The following is a 25,904-nucleotide window of genomic DNA, read 5'->3' as shown; positions in this document are numbered from 1 at the left end:
TATTAAGGTTGGCTGCCATCATGGGATACATCATGTATCTGAGACCTTATCTGCCCACATTTTGTCTTATATGGGTCACATAATAAAATGTTGATTGTTACAGTTCTGTAGTTTCCCATTAGCTTACAGGCGAGGAGGGAATGGATATAGATATAATAATATGGATATTCTTGGTTTCTGTGAGTTTATTAGCAGAAGAATATGAGGGGCTACGTATATAAATGCATTTAGGGGCTCATATTGGCGTTTCCGGTATTTGCATCAGTGCAGTTAATCGTCGTCTCTAGAGTAAACCCTCCGTAGTTCTCGGCCCATTCGCCAAACCGGCAGAGAGACTCGGTGCCGCAGCCCCGGAATGTGTTTATTCTAGTTCCCCCGCTGCCTGTTGGGAAGGAAGCAAATGTCATTCTAAGGAAAGTCCCAATATACATTGTGGTTTCAAAAATATGGAATTGCTATTGAAAGCAGTGTTTGTTTTCTCCTGTCTGTTCTCTGGTTCTGACTCTTGAAACAATGTAGTAGAAGTCAGTTCTGCTCCAGGTCAATACTAACTGATATGGCCAATCAAAGTGCAGTGGGTTGAAGGCAGCCTCACTTTCAATACTGCTCCTGGTACTGCGGCTCAGACAGATCTGATTGGCTGCTATGGGTTACCGGACATGGGTAAACGTTTTGCCTTTTGTTATATGATCCTAAAATGTCTCATTAATGATAAAAATACCGGACATTAATAATAATAACCGTGCTCGTTGCATGATGTATTTTCTCCTTCTCGTATCTGACCTTTATCTGCCTCTTCTCTAAAAGCACTTTATTCCTGAACTTTGCCAATGATGTGTATATGCATGTATCTAACGTGTATCTAACTTGAGATAGTAGCAGTTTTAGGCTGCCAATAACAGGCTTTTAGTTCAGTATCTTTCTTTTAAAGTCAAATTGTCCGACTATTTACCGTCTTCATTGTCAATTAACCTTAGGGTCAGTGACCCTCTGAATTTGAAAGGGAGCCACTAACCTGAAATAGAAAATAAATATAAAGTGCAAAGAGAAGCAAAATACACTTTAATTATTTTTTCTTTGTGTTTAGACCCCTTTAAGAAAATCATAAAAAAAAAAAAATTGATTCTAACCATACTACCAAACCCCGCCATCCACCCTACAATCAGCATAGCTGTTAACATGGTGAGCTCTGTGTAAACAAACCCCTCCCTTCTCCCAGCTACAGCCTGTTTTGCAGCTTATAGCAAGGTTTTAGCCATGGACAGGTGATTTGAATAACTGCTTCCTCCCTCCCCTATTTTTAGGTGCAATCTGTATGTATGTTTTTTGTATGACAAAACTCAGAGTTGGCAGTAGGTTTAGGTTCCCCTTTGTCCAAAGGGCACTTGTGTGGGTTTCTGGGTAAATAAGAAATGCATTTTACCTTGATAAGTTTGGGTTTGATGATAGCATTTGTTCTCCTCTCCGACGCATTCCACGTCCCTCTGGGCAAGGCAATCAAAGCTGGGATACACACAGGTTGGGCAGCTCAGCCCGTTTGTTTCACTCTCGTCCTCAACCTCCAGCCCTATAAGGGGTTAACGAACACGTTATGTGCTGGAATCACAGGCATTCGGCTCAGGCTGCGGCAGAATAAAAGGAGCAACAAGTGGAGGAACAAGTGGAGGTTGCACAGTGGGCTTCAAAGGGGTTTAGGCTGCCGGCCGTGGAAAGAATCGCCATAAGTTATAAGGGAGCCCTATAGCCTTAAGCAGGGACTAGGGGTATATAGGGGCTCTGTATACACGGGGTAATAATAAACACAATACGTACGCGTGGGTTCCCGGCTCTGTATACACAGGGTAATAATAAACACAATACCCACGCGCGGGTTCCCGGCTCTGTATACACAGGGTAATAATAAACACAATACGTACGCGTGGGTTCCCGGCTCTGTATACACAGGGTAATAATAAACACAATACCCACGCGCGGGTTCCCGGCTCTGTATACACGGGGTAATAATAAACACAATACGTACGTGCGGGTTCCCGGCTCTGTATACACAGGGTAATAATAAACACAATACGTACGCGTGGGTTCCCGGCTCTGTATACACAGGATAATAATAAACACAATACGTACGCGCGGGTTCCCGGCTCTGTATACACAGGGTAATAATAAACACAATACGTACACGTGGGTTCCCGGCTCTGTATACACAGGATAATAATAAACACAATACGTACGCGCGGGTTCCCGGCTCTGTATACACAGGGTAATAATAAACACAATACGTACACGTGGGTTCCGGGGGGGTACAGTTATCCGTTGTACAACAGGTGACTTTCTGCCGCATCCGGTAATTCGTGTGGCTAAAGTGGAACGTTATTTCACACCTTTCTGGATATCGGCAGTTCCTTCTCACATTGTAATATTTCAGCCCGTCTATAGAGCAATAAACATAACAGATAGCATAGCTATTATAGACCCATATCCGTTACACTGAGCAGGGAGTAATGTGCTGAGAAAAACAGTGAAATAATGATATAAAATACCCCCCCCCCCCCGTACCTTTACGAGTCACTTCTACTAATGAGGTGCTGCAGACTTGTTCAGGGGGACACAGTACGCTTCCACCATCACACACTCGGGAATCAACCTCCAAACAGGCAACACAGGAAAGGCCACAAACTGCAACATAAATACATCAAATAATATTTGAATATGTTTTTTATTTCACATCATATTTGTAACCCCTATTTGGCTGTAAAACAGGCAGCACCAGCTAGAATGGCTTTAGAGCTTGGGGTACATAGGACTCTACACACCAGATGGGCTTTCGCTAAGTGGAAATATCCTTTGGGTTGCAACTACAACTCACTTAGGCTGTGTGCAAGCAAATGAAAGAATGGGCGCCAGAAGGTTCTTTTGTGGTAAACCAGAACTTAACTTGTTTATAGTCAGAGACAATGATCCACAGGGTTATAGCAATACTCACACACAGGAGATATCAGGTAATTGCACAGAAGGTAGAAAAATATGGTGTCCGCCCTTATAGCCACCTCAGCTGAGGGTGGGGAAGGTAAGGACCACCAACCAGCACGGCCTCCCTGTGGGGAGTAGCCTGGCCCAGTATCTGTATCCTCAGGGTGCCCCTTAGCAGCCAAGGATCCCTCACTGCCAACTATGGATCAGGGATAGGAACTGATACCTTCATCTTAACCATGTCCTGCTCTAAGGAAATAGAGCCTGTAGGGAACATACTCCCAGCTAATCTCTCCAGGTTGGAGCCGAAACTGCTCTTTCTAACTAATCTCACTTTCCTAGAAAGGGCTGTTATAAATTATCCTGATACTCACTACTCCTCATTCACGGGGTCCCTGTTCCCCAACATCTCTAGAGCTAGATGCAGCCTGTAGGGTACTTACTTTACTGGGGCCCTGTTTATCCCAGGCTCAGTGAAACTTCCATCTGGGTCAGCAGATGCAGCCAAAGAGGAAGCCCCACCCCCCTGCTAAGCATTATATTAGTGTGCCAAGGGAGTGGTCTACCTATTAACCAATAAGGCACATGTAAAACTATAAACTGATACATGGCCCAGTAACAGCACAGACTAAGGAAGCTGCAGGGTTTAAAGCCATAGGGACATGTTAACCCCATAGGTCTCTACACATTATTATTTTATTTAGGGCAAAACCCTGTAAAAGTAAAACTGGTAAAAAAATCCTCTACAGTTTGGAAAGTAGGAAATACTGGGTTTTTCTCAGGGAATGTCCCCATCGGAGACGAAATCAGTACCTGTACTTGATCCCAACTAAGATATAATTACCCCTTATTGGGGCAGAACAGCCCTATTGGGTTTATTTAATGGTTAAATGATTCCCTTTTCTCTGTAATAATAAAACAGTACCTGTACTTGATCCCAACTAAGATATAATTACCCCTTATTGGGGGCAGAACAGCCCTATTGGGTTTATTTCATGGTTAAATGATTCCCTTTTCTCTGTAATAATAAAACAGTACCTGTACTTGATCCCAACTAAGATATAATTACCCCTTATTGGGGGCAGAACAGCCCTATTGGGTTTATTTAATGGTTAAATGATTCCCTTTTCTCTGTAATAATAAAACAGTACCTGTACTTGATCCCAACTAAGATATAATTACCCCTTATTGGGGGCAGAACAGCCCTATTGGGTTTATTTAATGGTTAAATGATTCCCTTTTCTCTGTAATAATAAAACAGTACCTGTACTTGATCCCAACTAAGATATAATTACCCCTTATTGGGGCAGAACAGCCCTATTGGGTTTATTTCATGGTTAAATGATTCCCTTTTCTCTGTAATAATAAAACAGTACCTGTACTTGATCCCAACTAAGATATAATTACCCCTTATTGGGGGCAGAACAGCCCTATTGGGTTTATTTCATGGTTAAATGATTCCCTTTTCTCTGTAATAATAAAACAGTACCTGTACTTGATCCCAACTAAGATATAATTACCCCTTATTGGGGCAGAACAGCCCTATTGGGTTTATTTCATGGTTAAATGATTCCCTTTTCTCTGTAATAATAAAACAGTACCTGTACTTGATCCCAACTAAGATATAATTACCCCTTATTGGGGGCAGAACAGCCCTATTGGGTTTATTTCATGTTTAAATGATTCCCTTTATACCCCTATCCAGTATCTAGCTGCTTGTGACATCCCTGAGTTTATTACCCAGTTCTGTAGGTGTAACAGTCAGTAATTAAACTCGTTTGTGCATTATGTCTCTATGGAAAACAAAGTACAGGATAATAAAATTTCTTTAGAAACTGTCCATCATCTCTGAACGTTAACAGATGCATTTCTCTTTTAAAATCCCTTTACAGCCTGAGACTGAGAAGTGGGCCCCGTACCTGTAGGTAGAAGCACCCCGAGTGCACCCAGGAGCCCCACGGCCGATCTCATGGTGCGCAGGTTGCACCACATCCCTCCCTATAAGAGGCAGAGAGACTCCCATATTTATATGATATGAGCCTCAGGGTGGGGCAGGAACACCAATCAAACTCATTTATTTTCAGTTTTGCATCATATTAGGTTTTGCATAAAGACAAATATCAGTTTATAGGTTCTGCCATCCAAGTTGGCCCAACATCGTAGGGAGGGGCCCCTCTAATTATGCCTTTGCTCTACATGGTTATAATTTAAATAACCAAACGAACCTGTAATGCAAAGCAATAATATACCCTGATACTGCTAGGGGGCTGTGAGATCTGCACCCAGGGGACCTACCTGACTCAGGACTTCCATCACCCTGCAACTAGGTGTTAAACCCATGAACCTCTACAGAGGACCCTGGCTGAGGGAGGCTGATCAGTATCTGAATTTACACATTATACAAACTTGTCAGATTGATAACAATCGTTTGTACTCCACCTAGAACCCTATATTTATTCTGCAGAAAGCATTACCATACCCGAGTAACCGCCCTAGAAGCTTTCTCTGTTTGATAGCAGATAGCAGCTGCCATTTTAGCTTGGTCTTCATAGCTTCCTGCTGCAGCTCTATAGCTCAGATTACACATTCCTAAGGGTGGGAGTTTTATGAATTCTTATGGGAGGGGGGAGCAGAAGAGGGGAGAGAGGAGAGAACTGCACAGACTCTGGCCCCGGGAATGAAGGATGTTCTTCCTCAGGTTGATAACCTCTAGCATATGAGTCCTCTGTGTGACTAGGGATCAGGGTTTATTCTAACCTGTCTCCTATCTCTACTCCGTGGCCCTACTGCTGAGGCAACATTGCCGGATGGAAAGCTACTTCCAGAATGCTAATCTCCTTTGATGGGGCTATTAGACTGCCCTTGCTTGCTAAGTACTAACTGTCTTACTTTTCCTAGAGAGTGCTATTACAAAACTGCTATGCTTACTTAAACCTTGTTCACGGGGCCCTGTCCCAGACTTCTCCAGATATTAAGATGGTCTCTGGGATAGAATTGCTTTACTGGGGCCTGTTTGCACCCAGGCTCAGAGGGAGCTGTGCTTAGGTAGCAGGCAGGCAGCCAAAGAGGAAGCCACTCCCTCCTTGCTAGACACTATATCAGTGTGCAGGGGGCGTGTACAACCATAATAACCAATAAGGTATACTGCATAGTGCCAACTAGATACATGGGACTCTGCCCAGTAAGAACTAGTAGGGGATTAAAGCCATAGGGGAGATACACCCTATGGGTCCCTACATAAATATAACAGCAAAGAAGATCTCATAGTTCATAGCATGCACAGTTACTTATTTATATTAAATGTATTTAGCCAGCTTGGCCTCTTAGTAATCTCAAGAAAATGGAGAACAACTAAATAAAACAGACTGTAATTCGGTAGGTAGGGCCTGTTGGTTAAACAGAGGGAATTGAGATCAGTGTTCTGAACATCTTCCAGACTTTCCCTAACGTTAAAGCACAAGAAAAGGGTTAATCAGTGGGAGAGTTACCAATTGATTGGGCAGAGAATATAATGGCTAACCTTTTGGCCCAAATGTACCCAGCGTTCTCTGATTGGCCCAACCTGTGGTTAATGATATGGGTTACACGAGTTACAGCTTGACCTGCTCACTTCTAGTCTGATATTTCTATGTTTGTGTATATTTTATGTTTTTGTTACTGGGGGAACATAGGTCCTTTACAATAACTCAGGGAATGCTGCTGCTATCTTAAACAAACAGAGGGAGCTTCTAGGGCTGTTACTCAGGTATGGTAAAGCTTTCTGCATAACACATATAGGGTTCTAGGTGGCACTAATGTGGTGAATATATTGGTAGTAAAATTTCCTTCTCCTTTAGCGTATCAACCGCTGAGCCAAGAACAGAGCGATGCTACAAGAGTCCCCTTGGAAGGGTGCAAATGTATTTAATCAGGTTTTCCTTCCTACCATCTTGGTTCATCCCGCTGCAGGGGAGGAGCTATTTCTGCTCTTGTGTTTGGATTGGCTGGGTGCCCGCTGCCATCAGTTGGCTTATGGGTATATTGGAAATAATCCGGGCATGTCTGTCTTTGTTTCCGCCCAGGTTGTCGGATATTTATGGATTCTTTCTTTCAATTTGCAAGGAGTTTGTCCCACGTACAGTATTATCTGTTGCACTTGGACCCTGTATTGAAGTATCTTTATCTGATATATTGTTTAATCTGATATGACTTATTTGTGTCAGATGCACAATAGTGTCACCTATGGATACAAAGGGACAAACCACACACAGTCTACCACCCACCTACAAGCCCCATTATATGACAGCCAGGTAGGTGCACCTTTTGCAGAGTTAACAATCCCCCCTATTTTTGTGGGAGTTACCTGATTTTGCCCTCTCTCCCCCAGTCTCCCATCACCCACAAGTAGTATTGTTTGGTATCCCCCAAAGTTTGCATCAGATTTCATGTGCACATTAACAGTGGGTCCCCCATAAACACCCCCGGGCTGCATTCATAAAGGGTTAACAACTCTGCTTTTGCCAAATAATATGGCAGACAGGTAGGTGTATTTAACCTCTGATTCCAAACTATACTGGGGGAAAGTATTCCTTAGTGAGCAGCCCTTTGTTGTGACTGTAGTACCCTCTGCCGGTGTGGATTTTGGGTGAGGGCATTCCTACTGTTTGCCATTTCTCTGTCATTCTTAGCCTGTTCCTGTTCCTGTTTTCCCACTTCCTGTTTATGCTGAGAGGAGGTATGGAGCAGCCCAGTTTATTGGCCATGTTATAATAAATGTACCAGAGGTTAATGGGCTTGTCTGACTAATCAGCCAGAATCATTAACCCACAGTACCACCAGAATCATTAACCCACAGTACCCACAGTACCACTAGAATCATTAACCCACAGTACCCACAGTACCACCAGAATCATTAACCCACAGTACCCACAGTACCACTAGAATCATTAACCCACAGTACCCACAGTACCCCCAGAATCATTAACCCACAGTACCCACAGTACCACTAGAATCATTAACCCACAGTACCACCAGAATCATTAACCTCAATAAGTTTCTGACTGCACAGCGAGTTTGGGAGCTGCTAGCGAGTGTTGCATGTAATCTAAAGTGTTGCATGTAAATTTAAGTGTATAGCAGGCGTTTAAAACAAAAAAGGCGTTTGGGGTTTACTGTGCATGCTGGGAGTGCTGGTTGAAAGGAGAAAGTAAGTGCAATTAACTAACTGCTGTGTGACTTGTAAGTGCTACCTGGCTGATTGAGCATACTAATTAAGGGGGTGGAGTAAATCTGGTAAATTCTCAACAGACATTTGGCTGTTTGGTTTGAACCTCAATAAGTTTCTGACTGCACAGCGAGTTTGGGAGCTGCTAGCGAGTGTTGCATGTAATCTAAAGTGTTGCATGTAAATTTAAGTGTATAGCAGGCGTTTAAAACAAAAAAGGCGTTTGGGGTTTACTGTGCATGCTGGGAGTGCTGGTTGAAAGGAGAAAGTAAGTGCAATTAACTAACTGCTGTGTGACTTGTAAGTGCTACCTGGCTGATTGAGCATACTAATTAAGGGGGTGGAGTAAATCTGGTAAATTCTCAACAGACATTTGGCTGTTTGGTTTGAACCTCAATAAGTTTCTGACTGCACAGCGAGTTTGGGAGCTGCTAGCGAGTGTTGCATGTAATCTAAAGTGTTGCATGTAAATTTAAGTGTATAGCAGGCGTTTAAAACAAAAAAGGCGTTTGGGGTTTACTGTGCATGCTGGGAGTGCTGGTTGAAAGGAGAAAGTAAGTGCAATTAACTAACTGCTGTGTGACTTGTAAGTGCTACCTGGCTGATTGAGCATACTAATTAAGGGGGTGGAGTAAATCTGGTAAATTCTCAACAGACATTTGGCTGTTTGGTTTGAACCTCAATAAGTTTCTGACTGCACAGCGAGTTTGGGAGCTGCTAGCGAGTGTTGCATGTAATCTAAAGTGTTGCATGTAAATTTAAGTGTATAGCAGGCGTTTAAAACAAAAAAGGCGTTTGGGGTTTACTGTGCATGCTGGGAGTGCTGGTTGAAAGGAGAAAGTAAGTGCAATTAACTAACTGCTGTGTGACTTGTAAGTGCTACCTGGCTGATTGAGCATACTAATTAAGGGGGTGGAGTAAATCTGGTAAATTCTCAACAGACATTTGGCTGTTTGGTTTGAACCTCAATAAGTTTCTGACTGCACAGCGAGTTTGGGAGCTGCTAGCGAGTGTTGCATGTAATCTAAAGTGTTGCATGTAAATTTAAGTGTATAGCAGGCGTTTAAAACAAAAAAGGCGTTTGAAACTTAAAAGGCACTATACAAGGGATTGCACTCGGGAGACTGTAAGTACCCAGTTGCAATATGAGTTGCAGTATGATTGCTGGTGTTACTCAGTGTGCATCTTGTCGCATGTATGTGGTCCTGGAGCAGCAGTTCCATGCAGCATTTACTTGTGAGAGATGCAGGTGGGTTTTCCTCTTGGAATCTGAGGTGCAGAATCTAAGGGGGGAACTGGCAGCACTGAGGGCAGCTGCAAACATGGGGGAGAACAGGAGGCTCACTGAGCAACCACTGGCAGGGGCCGGTGTAGTGGGGGGGGGAGAAGGGACAGTGGAGGTTAATGAGGGAGACAAATTTGTAACAGTTAAGAGGGGCAGTAGGGGGCACAAGGGTAGGGGGGCTGGTTCAAAGCTTGTACAAACCAACAGATTTGCCGCGTTAGGTGAAGATGCTGGGGAAGGCAGCTCTGAGCTGGCGTGTATGGAGCAGGCTGACTCTCAGAGCACCCTGGGAGCCGGCACCTCTAATACAGGTGGGGGGAGTAGTGCTAGGAAGGGAAGGCAGGTTATAGTTGTAGGGGATTCAATTATTAGAAAGGTGGATAGGGTAATTTGTCGCAAAGACCCTACATGCCGAACTGTGTGTTGCTTGCCTGGTGCTAGGGTTCGGCATGTGGTGGAACGAGTGGACAGATTGTTGGGAGGGGCTGGGGAAGACCCGGCGGTCTTGGTACACATAGGTACCAATGACAAAGTTAGAGGAGGGGGGGAAGTCCTCAAGAACGATTTTAAAAAGCTAGGTGCAAAGTTGAGGGCGAGGACTTCCAAGGTAATTTTCTCAGAGATATTACCTGTGCCACGAGCAACATTAAGAAGGCAGCGGGAGCTCAGGGAGATTAATGCGTGGCTGAGAGATTGGTGCAGGGAGGAGGGCTTTGGGTTTCTCCAGAACTGGGCTGATTTCTCAATCGGCTACAAGCTCTTTGCCAGGGATGGGCTGCACCTCAATGATGATGGGGCAGCTGCTTTGGGGGAAAAGATGGCTAGAGGGTTGGAGGAGATTTTAAACTAGGAGTGGGGGGGGAGGGTGCAGCGGGAAATTCTGTGGTAGACAGGATAGATGAGGTAGTGGGCATAGTAAGGAAAATTGGGGGAGGAGACTTGCTTCGGGATACTGATAATGGCAGGGAGGCCCATAAGTTGTTTACACGTCATTCTCACGCCGGAACCAGTATTAAATGTATGTTTACCAATGCAAGGAGTCTGACTGGTAAAATGGGAGAGCTGGAGGTACTGGCGTTGGAGCGGAAATATGATGTGATTGGTGTTGCTGAAACTTGGTTGAATGAGTCTCATGACTGGGCTGTTAATATTGGGGGGTATACATTGTTTCGGAGGGACAGGGGCAATAGAAAAGGAGGAGGAGTGTGTCTGTTCATTAAGCACGACTTAAAAGCAAATATTAAGGAGGAAGTGATGGGGTTAACAGAGGGAGCTGAATCCTTATGGGTTGAGCTTCTCACAGATAGTAAAGAATCTACCAAGCTAATTGTAGGGGTATGCTATAGACCCCCTAATGTAAGCGAAGAGGAGGAGGCCCAGCTCCTGTTGCAAATAGAAAAGGCTGCTAGTTTGGGGCAAGTGATAATAATGGGGGATTTTAATTACCCTGATATTGACTGGGGCAATAGTACTGCCAGGACAGTAAATGGGAACAAGTTTATAAACTTGCTGCACGACAACTTTATGTCACAGGTTGTTGAGGAGCCAACCAGGAACAATGCTATACTAGATCTAGTGATCTCTAATGACCCAGAACGTATAGCAAATGTGCAAGTGGTTGAACCCCTGGGTAATAGTGACCATAATGTTATTTCATTTGATGTTTGGTGCAGGAAACAAATTTACACGGGGGCAACAAAGACACTGAATTTTAGGAAGGCAAATTTTAGCTCCTTAAGGGCAGCGCTTCAGGGCATAGATTGGGGCATTATGTTTTCTGATAAAAATACAGAGCAGAAATGGTTGTCATTTAAAATGATATTAAATCATTACTGTTCTCAATTCATTCCATTAATAAGAAAAAGTAGAAGTGTTAAGAATCACCCTATGTGGCTTAACTCTGAGGTAAAGAAGTTAATAGGGAAAAAAAGGAAAGCTTTTAAGAAATATAAGTCAGAGGGGACAGTAGCTGCGTTTAATGAATATAAACACTATAACAAGTGTTGTAAAACAGCAATCCGGAAGGCAAAGATAGAAAATGAGGAGCGCATCGCGGCCGAGGCCAAGACTAACCCCAAAAAGTTTTTTAAGTATATTAATAGTAAAAAGATGCAGGTTGAGGGTGTGGCCCCATTGAGTTATAATAACAATATGGTTACAGCGGATACAGAAAAGGCAGATGTGCTTAACCAGTTCTTTTCTTCTGTGTATACAGTAGGGGGAGCCAGTGGGCCAAGTCCCACCCAATAGCTTCACTGTTGCCTCAGCTCCAACTACACAGTGGTTGGCACAGGATATGGTGCTTAAAGGGTTACACACGATAAATGTAAACAAGGCACCTGGGCCAGATGGAATACACCCTCGGGTACTGAGAGAGCTAGGGGCAGAATTGCAGTGGCCCTTGTTTCTGATATTCTCAGACTCTCTTTCATCAGGTATGGTACCTAGTGATTGGAAGAAGGCGAATGTCACTCCCATATTTAAAAAGGGAATAAGATCTCAGCCTGGCAATTATAGGCCTGTAAGTTTGACATCCGTGGTGGGCAAGTTATTTGAAGGCTTGTTAAGGGATCACATTCAAAATTATGTAGTGGAGAATGGCATTATGAGCAGTAATCAGCATGGCTTTATGAAGGACAGGTCATGTCAGACCAATTTAATTGCTTTTTATGATGAGGTAAGTAAGAAGCTGGACAGTGGGGATGCAGTAGATATAATCTATTTGGATTTTGCCAAAGCATTTGATACCGTTCCCCACAAACGACTGCTTTCTAAGCTAAGGTCTATTGGTCTTAGTGAAGTCGTTTGCACATGGATAGAAAACTGGCTACAGGATCGGGTACAGAGGGTGGTTGTTAATGGCACATTCTCTACTTGGAGTAAGGTTCTCAGTGGGGTCCCTCAGGGTTCTGTACTGGGTCCACTTTTGTTTAATTTGTTCATAAATGACTTAGGGGAGGGTATTATGAGTAATGTATCAGTGTTTGCAGATGACACAAAACTCTGCAGACCAGTCAATTCTATCCAGGATGTGACATCCCTGCAGCAGGATCTTGACCAACTGGCAATCTGGGCAGCTAAGTGGCAGATGAGATTTAATGTGGATAAATGTAAGGTCATGCACCTGGGATGTAAAAATATGCAAGCCCCGTATAACCTTAATGGGACTGCACTAGGCAAATCCATAATGGAGAAGGATCTTGGAGTCCTTGTAGATAATAAACTTGGCTGTAGCAAGCAATGCCAGGCAGCAGCTGCAAGGGCAAACAAGGTTCTGAGCTGTATTAAAAGGGGTATAGATTCACGGGAGGAGGGGGTTATTCTTCCCCTTTACAGAGCACTGGTAAGGCCCCATCTAGAATATGCTGTTCAGTTTTGGTCTCCAGTGCTCAAACGGGACATTATTGAGCTAGAGAGGGTCCAGAGAAGGGCAACTAAGCTGGTAAAGGGTATGGAAAGTCTCGGTTATGAAGAAAGACTGGCCAAGTTGGGTCTGTTTACACTGGAGAAGAGGCGCTTAAGAGGTGACATGATAACTATGTATAAATATATAAGGGGATCATATAATAACCTCTCTAATGTTTTATTTACCAGTAGGTCCTTCCAACGGACACGAGGGCACCCACTCCGTTTAGAAGAAGGGAGGTTCCATTTAAATATTCGGAAAGGATTTTTTACAGTGAGAGCTGTGAAGTTGTGGAATTCCCTCCCCGAATCAGTCGTACTGGCTGATACATTATATAGCTTTAAGAAGGGGCTGGATGGATTCTTAGCAAGTGAGGGAATACAGGGTTATGGGAGATAGCTCTTAGTACAAGTTGATACAGGGACTGGTCCGATTGCCATCTTGGAGTCAGGAAGGAATTTTTTCCCCTCTGAGGCAAATTAGAGAGGCTTCAGATGGGGTTTTTTGCCTTCCTCTGGATCAACTTGTAGTTAGGCAGGTTAGGTATAGGCATTATGGTTGAACTTGATGGACGTATGTCTTTTTTCAACCCAACTTACTATGTTACTTACTATGTTACTATGTTACCCCCAGAATCATTAACCCACAGTACCCACAGTACCACTAGAATCATTAACCCACAGTACCCACAGTACCACCAGAATCATTAACCCACAGTACCCACAGTACCACCAGAATCATTAACCCACAGTACCCACAGTACCACCAGAAACATTAACCCACAGTACCCACAGTACCACCAGAAACATTAACCCACAGTACCCACAGAATCATTAACCCACAGTACCACCAGAATCATTAACCCACAGTACCCACAGTACCACCAGAATCATTAACCCACAGTACCCACAGAATCATTAACCCACAGTACCACCAGAATCATTAACCCACAGTACCCACAGTACCACCAGAATCATTAACCCACAGTACCCACAGTACCACCAGAAACATTAACCCACAGTACCACCAGAATCATTAACCCACAGTACCCACAGAATCATTAACCCACAGTACCCACAGTACCACCAGAAACATTAACCCACAGTACCACCAGAATCATTAACCCACAGTACCCACAGAAACATTAACCCACAGTACCACCAGAAACATTAACCCACAGTACCCACAGAATCATTAACCCACAGTACCCACAGAATCATTAACCCACAGTACCACCAGAATCATTAACCCACAGTACCACCAGAATCATCAGAATCATTAACCCACAGTACCCACAGTACCACCAGAAACATTAACCCACAGTACCCACAGAATCATTAACCCACAATACCACCAGAATCATTAACCCACAGTACTCACAGTACCACCAGAATCATTAACCCACAGTACCCACAGTACCACCAGAATCATTAACCCACAGTACCACCAGAATCATTAACCCACAGTACCCACAGTACCACCAGAATCATTAACCCACAGTACCCACAGTACCACCAGAATCATTAACTCACAGTACCCACAGTACCACCAGAATCATTAACCCACAGTACCCACAGTACCACCAGAATCATTAACCCACAGTACCCACAGTACCACCAGAATCATTAACCCACAGTTATCCAAGGCTCAGGGTCAGACTTGCCCACAGGGATACCAGAAACAATCCCAGGGTCCCCCATTCTGTTTGGCCCTTCCTCATGGCTGCGAGTCAGCCTCCCCCAGCCACCACGGCTGCCATGCATGGCCATCTTTATTTTGTTACATTAAAGTTACCAGGGGAGTTGCAGTGACTGGGGGCAGAGCAGGGAGCGGTGGCTGAGTATTGGGCCCTTAAGTCAGGTTCCTGCCCCGGCTACTCCAATCCGACTCTGTGTAGCCGCACAATGGTACTGGCAGCACAGCTTTTCCTAGATAAAGAAGTAACCACAGTGTTGCCTACACCCTCTGATCTGATATCCAAAAAATGAATGTGGGAGTTATGGAACTCAGATGTCAATTATAAATTGGGACTATTTACACTGAGGTATTCCACAAAATTCACAAACAATATTTGGTCCCATTTCCAAATAAAAAGGAAATCATTTGAGTAGGGTCCATAGAAATGAACAGATCTCTTGAATGGATTATAGTCATTATATATGTGTATTTCTGCTCCCACCATGCCATATACTGGTTGGCATAAGATGGGGGATACAATTTAGCCCCATGAAGCTCCCTTACATCTGAAGGTAGTAAAAAATTCTAGCTCAAGTGAGGAATCTTTCAAAGGGCGTCCATAATTACTGTACTGCTCAATGTAAAGACATTTTTTTATTTCTGTGACCCATGCAGATTCCTTGGCTGCCTGAACATCTATGGATGTTGCTGGTAATGGATTACCGCTCCCTATGCTGACGGTCTGGGGCTGCTGCGTCTGAACCCCTGTCCCATGGTACCTTGAGTGTTGGTACTGATGGGAAAAAAAAGCTGTGCAGGTACTAATATATAATATTTTTGAGCCTAGACTGGGTCTGATCACTGCTAAGCCAACCTTATATATTACCATGAAGAGCCCCTGCTTGAACCAGGGGAATAAAAGAGATGGACTGGAATTGCTTCTCCTGGTGCAGGACGGTTACCTACCTTGTCTTACCTACCTTGTCCTTCTTATCATTGTTATAGGGACTATAATGAATAGGGCTTGTGCCAAACTAACATTCTGCTTGTTTTCTTAAAGGGGAACTAAACCCTGCTGCACAGCGCGGCTCAACCAAACGTTACTCGGCTGTTGCCAGACTACAAATCCCAGAATAATGTAAGGGTGAGGCATGCTGGGAGCTGTAGTCCAGCAACATCAGGGCTGTATTCTTAAAGCAATATTGCCCAATAAAACTGCATTAAAATGCAAGAAATCCCCCAATGAGAATCCCAGCTGATGTGAGTAAATCCGGCTCCCTGTTCTCTGTTCCTGCAATTGGAGTTGGGAGCAATAAGCTTAGCTATGGGGCCTATGCAATAATTACAGTTTAGACTGCTTTATGCTTTTTTAGATTTTTTAATTTTCTGTAGTATTCAGTGCTAAAATGAGTTTATTAGCAGAAGAAAATAAAGTGCTACATAAATAAATACATTTAGGAGGCCGGGGCTCATATTGGCGTTTCCAGTATTTGCATCAGTGCAGTTAACAGAACCCTCTAACGTGATCCCTTCGTACTTCTCGATCCCTTTGCCAAACCGGCAGAGAGACTCAGTGCAGCAGCCACGCAATGTGACTATAGCAGTTACCCCGATGCCTGTTGAGGAGAAAGCAAATATCATTCTAAGGAATTTCTCAATATACATTCATTGTACAATTCAGTGGTTCTAAAGTTATGTGCATCTCCTTTCTTTTCTCTGGTTCTGACTCTGAAATAATGTAGCAGAAATCACTTTTCCTCCAGATAAAAAAATATGATACGGCCAATCAAAGTGCAGCAGGTTGAAGGCAGCCTCTCTTCCAACAGAACAGCTGGTACTGTGCCTCGGACAGATCTAATTGGTTGCTATTGGTTACTGGATATGGGTAAACTTTTTATCTCTTATTATAAGATCCTAATGAGGTTAAGAAAGATAAGAAGTGTCTAATTAGACAGATAGACATTATTATCAGCTTATAAAAATACTGGGCATTGATAACCTTGCATGTTGCATGATCTATTTTCTCCTTCTTGTACCTGTATCTTCAGCATTTGGGTTTTTGGGTAAAATAAATCAAAATGGTTGAGGCAATCATCTCATACACATGCAAATAGAGACATGGAATTCTGGGAATTAGACCCAAAGAGTTCCAAACAAATCTGTTTATCCTATAGGCTACCGGGTTTATAAAGCAGGATAATAGCTGATCTGATTCCCTACTACAGACTGGTTTTGCCCTTGCTGAGGCTGATCAGCATGATGCAACATTATCTGCTCAGTTTAGGGCGAACCAGGAGTGTAGATGCAGAGATAAATCATTATGGTTGAGGAGACGCCTCATGTATGCAAATAAACACAAGGAATTCTGGGAACTGGTTCCAAATAGCTCCAAGAAAATCCCATAATGGGTTTTACCTTGATAAGTTTGGATTAGATTATAGCATTTATTCTCCTCTCCGACGCATTCGACGTCCCCCTTGGCAAGGCAATCAAAGCTGGGATACACACAGGTTGGGCAGCTCAGCCCGTTTGTTTCGCTCTCGTCCTCAACCCCCAGCCCTATAAGGGGTTAACGAACACGTTATGTGCTGGAATCCAGGGCCGCCATCAGGGGGGCACAGGGGGTACAATCATCCCAGGCCCGGAAAATGGCTGTGTAGCCCCTGGGGCAGCCATTCCTGCACTGGTACAGCTGGGGTGTTTGCTACAGAAACCCTACTATAGTTTATATAAATACCCCGCTGTGTAGCCCCGGGGGCAGCCATTCCTGCACTGGTACAGCTGGGGTGTTTGCTACAGAAACCCTACTATAGTTTATATAAATACCCCGCTGTGTAGCCCCGGGGGCAGCCGTTCCTGCACTGGTACAGCTGGGGTGTTTGCTACAGAAACCCTACTATAGTTTATATAAATACCCCGCTGTGTAGCCCCGGGGGCAGCCATTCCTGCACCGGTACAGCTGGGGTGTTTGCTACAGAAACCCTACTATAGTTTATATAAATACCCCGCTGTGTAGCCCCGGGGGCAGCCATTCCTGCACTGGTACAGCTGGGGTGTTTGCTACAGAAACCCTACTATAGTTTATATAAATACCCCGCTATGTAGCCCCGGGGGCAGCCATTCCTGCACTGGTACAGCTGGGGTGTTTGCTACAGAAACCCTACTATAGTTTATATAAATACCCCGCTGTGTAGCCCCGGGGGCAGCCATTCCTGCACTGGTACAGCTGGGGTGTTTGCTACAGAAACCCTACTATAGTTTATATAAATACCCGCTGTGTAGCCCCGGGGGCAGCCATTCCTGCACTGGTACAGCTGGGGTGTTTGCTACAGAAACCCTACTATAGTTTATATAAATACCCCGCTGTGTAGCCCCGGGGGCAGCCATTCCTGCACTGGTACAGCTGGGGTGTTTGCTACAGAAACCCTACTATAGTTTATATAAATACCCCGCTGTGTAGCCCCGGGGGCAGCCATTCCTGCACCGGTACAGCTGGGATGTTTGCTACACAGTGGGGTATTATAGTAGGGTTTCTGTAGCAAACACCCCAGCTGTACCGGTGCAGGAATGGCTGCCCCCGGGGCTACACAGCGGGGTGTTTGCTACACAGTGGGGTATTATAGTAGGGTTTCTGTAGCAAACACCCCAGCTGTACCGGTGCAGGAATGGCTGCCCCCGGGGCTACACAGCGGGGTATTTATATAAACTATAGTAGGGTTTCTGTAGCAAACACCCCAGCTGTACCAGTGCAGGAATGGCTGCCCCCGGGGCTACACAGCGGGGTATTTATATAAACTATAGTAGGGTTTCTGTAGCAAACACCCCAGCTGTACCAGTGCAGGAATGGCTGCCCCCAGGGCTACACAGCGGGGTATTTATATAAACTATAGTAGGGTTTCTGTAGCAAACACCCCAGCTGTACCAGTGCAGGAACGGCTGCCCCCGGGGCTACACAGCGGGGTATTTATATAAACTATAGTAGGGTTTCTGTAGCAAACACCCCAGCTGTACCAGTGCAGGAATGGCTGCCCCCGGGGCTACACAGCGGGGTATTTATATAAACTATAGTAGGGTTTCTGTAGCAAACACCCCAGCTGTACCGGTGCAGGAATGGCTGCCCCCGGGGCTACACAGCGGGGTATTTATATAAACTATAGTAGGGTTTCTGTAGCAAACACCCCAGCTGTACCGGTGCAGGAATGGCTGCCCCCGGGGCTACACAGCGGGGTATTTATATAAACTATAGTAGGGTTTCTGTAGCAAACACCCCAGCTGTACCAGTGCAGGAATGGCTGCCCCCGGGGCTACACAGCGGGGTATTTATATAAACTATAGTAGGGTTTCTGTAGCAAACACCCCAGCTGTACCAGTGCAGGAATGGCTGCCCCCGGGGCTACACAGCGGGGTATTTATATAAACTATAGTAGGGTTTCTGTAGCAAACACCCCAGCTGTACCGGTGCAGGAATGGCTGCCCCCGGGGCTACACAGCGGGGTATTTATATAAACTATAGTAGGGTTTCTGTAGCAAACACCCCAGCTGTACCAGTGCAGGAATGGCTGCCCCCGGGGCTACACAGCGGGGTATTTATATAAACTATAGTAGGGTTTCTGTAGCAAACACCCCAGCTGTACCAGTGCAGGAATGGCTGCCCCCGGGGCTACACAGCGGGGTATTTATATAAACTATAGTAGGGTTTCTGTAGCAAACACCCCAGCTGTACCGGTGCAGGAATGGCTGCCCCCGGGGCTACACAGCAGGGTATTTATATAAACTATAGTAGGGTTTCTGTAGCAAACACCCCAGCTGTACCAGTGCAGGAACGGCTGCCCCCGGGGTTACACAGCAGGGTATTTATATAAACTATAGTAGGGTTTCTGTAGCAAACACCCCAGCTGTACCAGTGCAGGAACGGCTGCCCCCGGGGCTACACAGCGGGGTATTTATATAAACTATAGTAGGGTTTCTGTAGCAAACACCCCAGCTGTACCGGTGCAGGAATGGCTGCCCCCGGGGCTACACAGCGGGGTATTTATATAAACTATAGTAGGGTTTCTGTAGCAAACACCCCAGCTGTACCGGTGCAGGAATGGCTGCCCCCGGGGCTACACAGCGGGGTATTTATATAAACTATAGTAGGGTTTCTGTAGCAAACACCCCAGCTGTACCAGTGCAGGAATGGCTGCCCCCGGGGCTACACAGCGGGGTATTTATATAAACTATAGTAGGGTTTCTGTAGCAAACACCCCAGCTGTACCAGTGCAGGAATGGCTGCCCCCGGGGCTACACAGCGGGGTATTTATATAAACTATAGTAGGGTTTCTGTAGCAAACACCCCAGCTGTACCAGTGCAGGAATGGCTGCCCCCGGGGCTACACAGCGGGGTATTTATATAAACTATAGTAGAGTTTCTGTAGCAAACACACAACTTATACCAGTGCAGGGCAACAGTACATTCTATTTCATTTACTTTAAAACTCTTTAATTTTTTGTTGTTACTGTTCCTATAAATCAATTCCGGGCCCCTGTCATTGGTGGTCAGCGGGTGATCCTATTGGTCGCGCCCCGTACGGGGCGCAACCTTTTAAAAGGGCCTGGCGTCTTTCGGCACTCAGAAGTGCAGAGGTGTCGTCAATGAAGTACCTCGCCGGAGGAGCCGAACAAGACAAAGGGGCTGTGCTGGCTACCAATATACTAGGGGGGCCCTGCTGGCTACCAATATACTAGGGGGACCCTGCTGGCTACCAATATACTAGGGGGGCCCTGCTGGCTACCAATATACTAGGGGGACCCTGCTGGCTACCAATATACTAGGGGGGCCCTGCTGGCTACCAATATACTAGGGGGACCCTGCTGGCTACCAATATACTAGGGGGGCCCTGCTGGCTACCAATATACTAGGGGGGCCCTGCTGGCTACCAATATACTAGGGGGGCCCTGCTGGCTACCAATATACTAGGGGGACCCTGCTGGCTACCAATATACTAGGGGGGCCCTGCTGGCTACCAGTGTACAAGGGGGGGCACTGCTGGCTACCAATGTACTAGGGGGGCCCTGCTGGCTACCAGTGTACAAGGGGGGGCACTGCTGGCTACCAATATACTAGGGGGGGCCCTGCTGGCTACCAGTGTACAAGGGGGGGCACTGCTGGCTACCAATATACTAGGGGGGCCCTGCTGGCTACCAGTGTACTGGGGGGGCACTGTTGGCTACCAATGTACTAGGGGGGGCACTGCTGGCTACCAATGTACTGGGGGGCACTGCTGGCTACCAATGAACTAGGGGGGGCGCTGCTGGCTACCAATGTACTAGGGGGGCACTGCTGGCTACCAATGTACTAGGGGGGGCCCTGCTGGCTACCAATGTACTAGGGGGGCCCTGCTGGCTACCAGTGTACTGGGGGGGCACTGTTGGCTACCAATGTACTAGGGGGGGCACTGCTGGCTACCAATGTACTGGGGGGCACTGCTGGCTACCAATGAACTAGGGGGGGCACTGCTGGCTACCAATGTACTAGGGGGGCACTGCTGGCTACCAATGTACTAGGGGGGGCCCTGCTGGCTACCAATGTACTAGGGGGGCCCTGCTGGCTACCAATGTACTGGGGGGGCGCTGCTGGCTACCAATGTACTAGGGGGCCCTGCTGGCTACCAATGTACTAGGGGGGGCACTGCTGGCTACCAATGTACTAGGGGGGGCACTGCTGGCTACCAATGTACTAGGGGGGGCGCTGTTGGCTACCAATGTACTAGGGGGGGCACTGCTGGCTACCAATGTACTAGGGGGGGCCCTGCTGGCTACCAATGTACTAGGGGGGGCACTGCTGGCTACCAATGTACTAGGGGGGTACTGCTTGCTACCAATGTACTAGGGGGGCACTGCTGGCTACCAATGTACTAGGGGGGGCCCTGCTGGCTACCAATGTACTAGGGGGGGCACTGCTGGATACCAATATACTAGGGGGGGCACTGCTGGCTACCAGTGTACTAGAGGGGCACTGGTGGCTATCAATGTACTAGGGGGGGCACTGCTGGCTACCAATGTACTGGGGGGCACTGCTGGCTACCAATGTACTGGGGGGCACTGCTGGCTACCAATGAATTAGGGGGGGCGCTGCTGGCTACCAATGTACTAGGGGGGGCACTTCTGGCTACCAATGTACTAGGGGGGGCCCTGCTGGCTACCAATGTCACATGTCTGTGAGTCCTTTGTACTGGTGGGAGGGGGGCCCAGAAAATTTTGTTCTGAGGGGCCCCATGATTTCTGATGGCAGCCCTGCTGAAATCACAGGCATTCGGCTCAGGCTGCGGCAGAATAAAACGAGCAACAAGTGGAGGAGCACTGTATACACAGGGAAATAATACTAAATATACTAGGGGGGGCCCTGCTGGCTACCAGTGTACAAGGGGGGGCACTGCTGGCTACCAATATACTAGGGGGGCCCTGCTGGCTACCAGTGTACTAGGGGGGGCACTGTTGGCTACCAATGTACTAGGGGGGGCACTGCTGGCTACCAATGTACTGGGGGGCACTGCTGGCTACCAATGAACTAGGGGGGGCGCTGCTGGCTACCAATGTACTAGGGGGGCACTGCTGGCTACCAATGTACTAGGGGGGGCCCTGCTGGCTACCAATGTACTAGGGGGGCCCTGCTGGCTACCAATGTACTGGGGGGGCGCTGCTGGCTACCAATGTACTAGGGGGCCCTGCTGGCTACCAATGTACTAGGGGGGGCACTGCTGGCTACCAATGTACTAGGGGGGGCACTGCTGGCTACCAATGTACTAGGGGGGGCGCTGTTGGCTACCAATGTACTAGGGGGGGCACTGCTGGCTACCAATGTACTAGGGGGGGCCCTGCTGGCTACCAATGTACTAGGGGGGGGACTGCTGGCTACCAATGTACTAGGGGGGTACTGCTGGCTACCAATGTACTAGGGGGGCACTGCTGGAAAATTTTGTTGTGAGGGGCCCCATGATTTCTGATGGCAGCCATGCTGAAATCACAGGCATTCGGCTCAGGCTGCGGCAGAATAAAACGAGCAACAAGTGGAGGAGCACTGTATACACAGGGAAATAATAAACACAATACGTACGCGTGGGTTCCCGGCTCTGTATACACAGGGTAATAATAAACACAATACGTACGCGCGGGTTCCCGGCTCTGTATACACAGGGTAATAATAAACACAATACGTACGCGTGGGTTCCCGGCTCTGTATACACGGGGTAATAATAAACACAATACGTACGCGCGGGTTCCCGGCTCTGTATACACAGGGTAATAATAAACACAATACGTACGCGTGGGTTCCCGGCTCTGTATACACAGGGTAATAATAAACACAATACGTACACGCGGGTTCCCGGCTCTGTATACACAGGGTAATAATAAACACAATACGTACATGCGGGTTCCCGGCTCTGTATACACGGGGTAATAATAAACACAATACGTACGCGCGGGTTCCCGGCTCTGTATACACAGGGTAATAATAAACACAATACGTACGCGCGGGTTCCCGGCTCTGTATACACAGGGTAATAATAAACACAATACGTACGCGTGGGTTCCCGGCTCTGTATACACGGGGTAATAATAAACACAATACGTACGCGTGGGTTCCCGGCTCTGTATACACGGGGTAATAATAAACACAATACGTACGCGCGGGTTCCCGGCTCTGTATACACGGGGTAATAATAAACACAATACGTACGCGCGGGTTCCCGGCTCTGTATACACGGGGTAATAATAAACACAATACGTACGCGCGGGTTCCCGGCTCTGTATACACGGGGTAATAATAAACACAATACGTACGCGTGGGTTCCCGGCTCTGTATACACGGGGTAATAATAAACACAATACGTACGCGCGGGTTCCCGGCTCTGTATACACGGGGTAATAATAAACACAATACGTACGCGCGGGTTCCTGGCTCTGTATACACGGGGTAATAATAAACACAATACGTACGCGTGGGTTCCCGGCTCTGTATACACAGGGTAATAATAAACAAATACGTACGCGTGGGTTCCCGGCTCTGTATACACAGGGTAATAACAAACACAATACATACGTGCGGGTTCCCGGCTCTGTATACACAGGGTAATAATAAACACAATACGTACGCGCGGGTTCCCGGCTCTGTATACACAGGGTAATAATAAACACAATACGTACGCGCGGGTTCCCGGCTCTGTATACACAGGGTAATAATAAACACAATACGTACGCGTGGGTTCCCGGCTCTGTATACACAGGGTAATAATAAACACAATACGTACACGCGGGTTCCCGGCTCTGTATACACAGGGTAATAATAAACACAATACGTACACGTGGGTTCCGGGGGGGTACAGTTATCCGTGGTACAGCAGGTGATTTGCTGCCGGCTCCTGTAGTTTGTGTAGCTTAAATGTGCCTTTTTGTTGCACTTATCTGGATTACAGCAGTTCCTTCTCACATCGTAAAATCTCAGCCCGTCTATAAAACACAATAACATTGCTATTATAGGCCCATATCCGTAGCCATTACACTGAGCAGGGAGTAATGTGCTGAGAAAAACAGTGAAATAACCATATGAAATACCCCCCCCGTACCTTTACGAGTCATTTCTATTAATGAGGTGCCACAGACTTTTTCGGGGGGACACAGTACGCTTCCGCCGTCACACGTCTGAGAGCCGACCTCAATGCAGGCAACGCAGGAAAGGCAGCGAACTGCAACATAAATACATAAAATAATGTGTAAGGGACACTAAAGCCTAAAAAAGAATATATGTAGAAATGTTTGGCCATGTGTTTTGAGCCCTTGTACCAGCCCAAAGCCACCAACGCTCTATAGAAATAAAGCCCCATGCCCCTGAAGTTGCCCACAGTAGCTCTCCATCTTTTGCCCAACTACTGCACATGCTCAGTCTGCTCTTGGCTGATGTCAGTGACCTGAGCTTAGGCACCAACTCACAATATTCTTCTTTCCTATGCCGGCTTTCTCTAGTCACTGCCTGGTTACTGTTAAACATGCATACAAGCCAACCAATCACAGTCCTGTCTGGCTGCTCCCTATAAAACTCCAGTCCTGCTCTGGCACTTTGAGCTTGGGGTGAGACTTTAGCTGAATCCTTATTGTGTGACTTTTCATTCCACCTTGTAACAAAGGATGGAAACATTGACAGAACTTAGAGAAACTGAATTCAGTACAATTATTTTAAAGCTTTATATTCTTAATTAAACATAAAAATAGATCAATTCTATCACTTATATACCATAGAGAGAAAACAGCATATACCCCTCCAACATAGGGGACAAACATAACATTAACCACAAGACAAAAGAGAATTGTTATTACATTTCCACCACTATATATAAGCCATTTAGACATTATCTTACATCCAGAGATAATTACGTCATTTTTCCCGTCATTATATGGCACAGGAATCAGACATGGGGATAAAGGGACAGACTTGTTCAGTGCTGGGAAACTGTGCTTATTGCTCCCAACTCCAATTGCAGGAACAGAGAACAGGGAGCCGGATTTACTCACATCAGCTGGGATTCTCATTGGGGGATTTCTTGCATTTTAATGCAGTTTTATTGGGCAATATTGCTTTAAGAATATAACCCTTATGTTGCTGGACTACAGCTCCCAGCATGCCTCACCCTTCATTATATGTTACATTATTCTGGGATTTGTAGTCCAGCAACAGCTGAGTAACGTTTGGTTGAACCCTGCTGTGCTGACTGGGGAGTGGGCCCCCGTACCTGTAGGTAGAAGCACCCCGAGTGCACCCAGGAGCCCCACGGCCGATCTCATGATGCGCAGGTTGCACCACATCCCTCCCTATAGGAGGCAGAGAGACATATTTATATGATATGAGCCTCAGGGTGGGGCAGGAACACCAATCAAACTCATTTATATTTTGGGGACTTTTTCCATTCAGTTTATTCCTGGGTTTGGCATCATTATAAGTTTTGCATAAAGACAAATATTGATTTATAGGCACTGCCATCCAAGTTGGCCCAACATTGTGGGGAGGGGCCCCTCTAATTAAACCTTTGCTCTACATGGTTATAATGTAAATAACCAAACAAACCTGTAATGTAAACCAATGAGCATTGTGAACCAATCAGAACCGGCCTCAGGTTGGAAGCCCTTTTAGTGGGAAAGGACACACATAACTATGATTTATTAGAGAATTATATCTGCACTTAAAATTAATTGTTGTATTACCCACCCCAGTCCTCAATATTATACTGACGGGATTTTAGTTTAAGTGCAGATATATTTATCTACTAAATGATAATTATTTGCCACTAAAGGGGCTTCCAACCTGAGGCTGGTTCTGATTGGTTCTGATACAA

At 46.1% G+C, this 25,904-nt stretch overlaps 1 protein-coding gene across 3 annotated transcripts; it reads right to left on the bottom strand.

Moving 5' to 3' along the window:
* Window positions 1-167: 167 nt before the first annotated feature.
* On the bottom strand, window positions 168-25,374 carry LOC100488860 (phospholipase A2 inhibitor subunit gamma B-like). Of its 3 annotated transcripts, none has more exons than XM_031905453.1 (5): window positions 25,305-25,374; window positions 24,144-24,263; window positions 23,881-24,027; window positions 1,424-1,567; window positions 168-382 (listed from the first exon to the last, which is right to left on the bottom strand). In XM_031905453.1, exons 1-5 carry the CDS (start codon window positions 25,354-25,356, stop codon window positions 228-230), a joined length of 618 nt encoding a protein of 205 aa, XP_031761313.1. In that variant the 5' UTR covers window positions 25,357-25,374; the 3' UTR covers window positions 168-227. The 3 variants fall into 3 exon arrangements, with proteins under 3 accessions (XP_031761313.1, XP_031761312.1, XP_031761311.1); XM_031905452.1 differs by lacking the exons at window positions 23,881-24,027; window positions 24,144-24,263 and adding exons at window positions 2,281-2,427; window positions 2,554-2,673 and having other exon boundaries at window positions 25,305-25,366; XM_031905451.1 differs by lacking the exons at window positions 23,881-24,027; window positions 24,144-24,263; window positions 25,305-25,374 and adding exons at window positions 2,281-2,427; window positions 2,554-2,673; window positions 4,887-4,975.
* Window positions 25,375-25,904: the final 530 nt, after the last annotated feature.

The sequence above is a fragment of the Xenopus tropicalis genome, chromosome 7, assembly GCF_000004195.4.
Source record: "Xenopus tropicalis strain Nigerian chromosome 7, UCB_Xtro_10.0, whole genome shotgun sequence".
NCBI lineage: Eukaryota > Metazoa > Chordata > Amphibia > Anura > Pipidae > Xenopus > Xenopus tropicalis.
This window is presented reverse-complemented; position numbering and strand designations above follow the sequence as displayed.